The sequence below is a fragment of the Clavelina lepadiformis genome, chromosome 4 (genome assembly GCF_947623445.1).
Source record: "Clavelina lepadiformis chromosome 4, kaClaLepa1.1, whole genome shotgun sequence".
NCBI classification, from domain to species: domain Eukaryota; kingdom Metazoa; phylum Chordata; class Ascidiacea; order Aplousobranchia; family Clavelinidae; genus Clavelina; species Clavelina lepadiformis.
The window spans coordinates 21879913-21883200 of NC_135243.1; the positions used below are offsets into that span (position 1 = coordinate 21879913).

A 3288-nucleotide genomic window follows, 5' to 3' on the forward strand; every position below is an offset into this window, starting at 1 on the left:
ACTGCTATTTTTTCTTTTGCATATTCCATCTGTGTACGTTCGTTGACCGCATCACAATTCTGACTGGAGAGAAAACAAATTCTGCATTCACATTGCAAGCTGACAACAAACAACAAGAAATCTTGCAACCTGCCAACGCCGACAATTCCTACCTCGAAGCTTTTATGGGTTGGGGGATTTATGTGGCGTTTGGATATCATCAAATTATAATTGACACTTTTAAAAGGCGGTTTTTGCATTCTCTCTGGCTGGAATTAAGTAAATGTTAAAACAGACGTATTTATCGTGTTAATCTCTTATTCAAACAAGAAATTCAGAACCGACATATTTAACGCAGATTGAAGTGTTTCAAATAGCATTGTTTTCACGGCGTAAAGTTTGAGTGTACTTGAAAACGTTCAGATAACGTACAATGCGACACGTGGTTTATGGTAGCAAGGTATTGTTTTAGTATCTTTAATCAAATCGTGGTTTCAAACCAATATGTGATATAGTAAGTGTGTCAAGTGGTTTTTCTGTACTGGTGTAAAATCGATTTGAATTCTTTGTGATGAAAAGCTTAGAATAACATGGACACATGTACACGTGTGATAGCAGTTAATTTGGCACTACCTCATTGGTCAATATTTTAGTATATAAAACAAGTGTTGGATTTAAATGGCTCTCTTGGAAATTCTCTCTTCTCTGAGTTATTTCCCTTGTTCTGCTAAATTGAAGTTATTTCTGAATTATTATGAAAGTGGGACACCATACAGCTCAGGCTGTGTAAGAGGCTTCGGTTGGCTTGTACTTTGCTCTGCATCCCATGTGTCTTGTTCACTTGCTTTGCTCTCTGCAGATGAAGAACACTCCATTTCACTTATTTCTCCAGGTGGTTCTGGAACAGGAATACCAGGGCCATGTGGTACTGGTTTCATGGCTGAAGAAACATCAGGGTACTTCACATGTTGTTTGTTCTTCCGGTTTATTCCTAAAATGAAAAAGAACACTTTTACTCTTAAATCAAGCAATTAATGAAAATGCCTCCATACAGTGCAAGTATCAGCATACCTTGTAAGTTGGTCATGCAAAAATAACAATCAGTGACATGGTCTTTTCCTTCTCTCCATACCATAGGAATACCAAAAGGAAGGCTCTTTATTTTCTTTAGGCTCCATAATCTCAAGTTTTCAACGCAGGCTTTACAACATATGTGCGGAGCAAATGCCTTGTCCTGATCGCCTAGTTTTACTCCAAAATACGCATAATATGCTTTCTTAACAAACTGCGTAATTTTTGCTTGGCGACTGCGCAGGGTGATCTTGCCACATATGTAACAGAACCTGTCTGGATCGTTTTTGCACTTTCTCATTGTACAGTACTGTAAAAACAAATCATCTAAACTGCACACTAAACTAGCCTGTAAAAACAAGTTCAGAAGTTTAACTTTTCAAGCACCAGGTGCATTCGTTATGTTCTTCTCATTGTGATGTCACTTAAGTTTCATCAAAACTTAATTCAAAAGCTAAATCATTTTTATGACACCACAAATCTCAATCGCAAACGCTGAAAGCTGAAGTTGTCAAAAATTTCAAATGCAATTTGCAAAAAAACTAGACCTGATTGAAGAAAACGGATAACAGTTTTGGATTCAGCATCAAAAAGTACACTAAGAACCGTCAATACTTTAGTAACCTAAAAATTAACGCAGCACAGTGTTATAAATACCAGAACTAGAAACCACAAATAGTAGTTGTTTTGTCAACTATTAATCGGTAATCTGAGTTAGCTCCGTAACCTTTGAGTTACCTATAGATAATGGGAATCCTAGGGCGACAACTCTGTAGTATTTTACGTTGCTTTTTTAATCTAACAGATTCATGATGTGAAAGTTTTCATTTTAAAAAGTAAAACATTGAACGTTATATTAAATTTGGGCAAATCCAGAATGTTCTTAACACCCTTGTTCTAAACAGACTTTTCAACTTGGGATTCCATGAAATTTCCTTAGTATTTACTACAAATAATGATGAGCAATTACTGGTTGCAGTAAAATGAAAATTTGTAACATGCGAATGCAATTTGTTTTGGAACATGCGCCGAGTGAAAACATTTTGAATTGCTAAAAAGAACGGAAGCATGAGCGGCAAACGAACGGGCTCTTTTCTTTAAAAACACCGAAATCATGAGCATTTTTTCCAATCACGAGCGAGAGCGACGCGCTTTTTACAAGAGCGGTTGCCCAGCTCTAATCATTGTAAAGTACCAACTCTGTTAGTGCCCAACCATATTAATGCTTTTATTTTAATTAGATAAAACCTGGTTAAATATACGGAATCGTAAGTCCACTTCGGTAGAGTTTGTACACTCCCAACACTCCAAGGCTACTGATAATAAAGACAGAAACTACAAATTCTTGTTTCATTATGCGAATAGCTGGGAAATCCATCTTGAGTTTGTCGATGATTGCTTTCCTGCTGTTTAAACGTGGAAACGCTTTGTTAGGTATTTCTTTACCCAGAAATTTGCACAAAGGTTCCTAGCCATCTCGTACGCTGTACACGAGCAGTTTGTCTTTTGGTGCGTTCTGTAGAAAGAAAGCTTTCTTGTAAAAATATTTTTGTAAAGTTGTAAGAATTTTCGCCATGTCCGCTGTCCAAGCTTACCGCGATACATCCTGTTTGGTGTGTACGGTAGCCCGATCTCAACATTGTTTCATTTTGAAGAAATTTGTAATCAAAAGGATGTTTCATAACTGCACCTTCATATATTCTTAATGCAAAGTGATTTATCATCAATTCATTTAGATGTAAATTTGAATGTTGTTGGCTTACCCAATAACTGATAGTATTTAAACAACCGTCTTCCTGTTGGAGTGATTATTATCATCATTTTAAACAAAAAATAATCATCTATTGATTTCCACTGGGCAATGTAACTTGGGAGCCAATCGTCTTCATCTCTTGATGTTAGTATGATCTGCAAGTGGTAAAACGTGGATTTTATGAGCCTTTTTGAGATAGCAAGATGTTTATAACATACTTTAGCATCAGGGAAAGCATCGTGGATTTCTTTCCAAAATTTTAGCGGCATCATATTCGCTGCTACATCTACATCTTTGTACATTCGTTGAGAAAGTTCTTTCGTGGAACCCTGGTTGCATATTTCATGCCATTCATCGTAATGATACCAAAAATGCTCAAAGTAGTCATGGACGTTGTAGCCCAAAGTTTCTAGTGCGGCTGCCATTGACTTGGTTCCAGTTTTGCAATAACCAGCCAATATCACTTTCATCTTGCCTTGCCTACG

The 3288-nt window shown here is 36.8% G+C and overlaps 2 protein-coding genes across 2 annotated transcripts; both read right to left on the minus strand.

Annotated features, from left to right (window-relative positions):
* Positions 1 to 220: 220 nt before the first annotated feature.
* Positions 221 to 1684, minus strand: LOC143452212 (uncharacterized). Its single transcript, XM_076953084.1, has 2 exons — positions 1051 to 1684; positions 221 to 970 (listed from the first exon to the last, which is right to left on the minus strand). The coding sequence occupies exons 1-2, from the start codon at positions 1349 to 1351 to the stop codon at positions 732 to 734; spliced, it is 540 nt and encodes a 179-aa protein (XP_076809199.1). The 5' UTR covers positions 1352 to 1684; the 3' UTR covers positions 221 to 731.
* A 961-nt stretch (positions 1685 to 2645) lies between these two features.
* On the minus strand, positions 2646 to 3288 carry LOC143453094 (uncharacterized). The gene is made up of 3 exons (XM_076954242.1): positions 3022 to 3288; positions 2814 to 2958; positions 2646 to 2751 (listed from the first exon to the last, which is right to left on the minus strand). The coding sequence occupies exons 1-3, from the start codon at positions 3271 to 3273 to the stop codon at positions 2729 to 2731; spliced, it is 420 nt and encodes a 139-aa protein (XP_076810357.1). The 5' UTR covers positions 3274 to 3288; the 3' UTR covers positions 2646 to 2728.

Coding starts and splice junctions, on each gene's coding strand:
- LOC143452212 (XM_076953084.1), bottom strand. CDS start 1,351: ATGAGAAAGTGCAAAAACGATCCAGACAGGTTCTGTTACATATGTGGC. Junction 971..1,050: donor TTGCATGACCAACTTACAAG/GTATGCTGATAC, acceptor TTTTCATTTTAG/GAATAAACCGGAAGAACAAA.
- LOC143453094 (XM_076954242.1), bottom strand. CDS start 3,273: ATGAAAGTGATATTGGCTGGTTATTGCAAAACTGGAACCAAGTCAATG. Junction 2,959..3,021: donor ATGCTTTCCCTGATGCTAAA/GTATGTTATAAA, acceptor TACCACTTGCAG/ATCATACTAACATCAAGAGA. Junction 2,752..2,813: donor TAAATACTATCAGTTATTGG/GTAAGCCAACAA, acceptor CTTTGCATTAAG/AATATATGAAGGTGCAGTTA.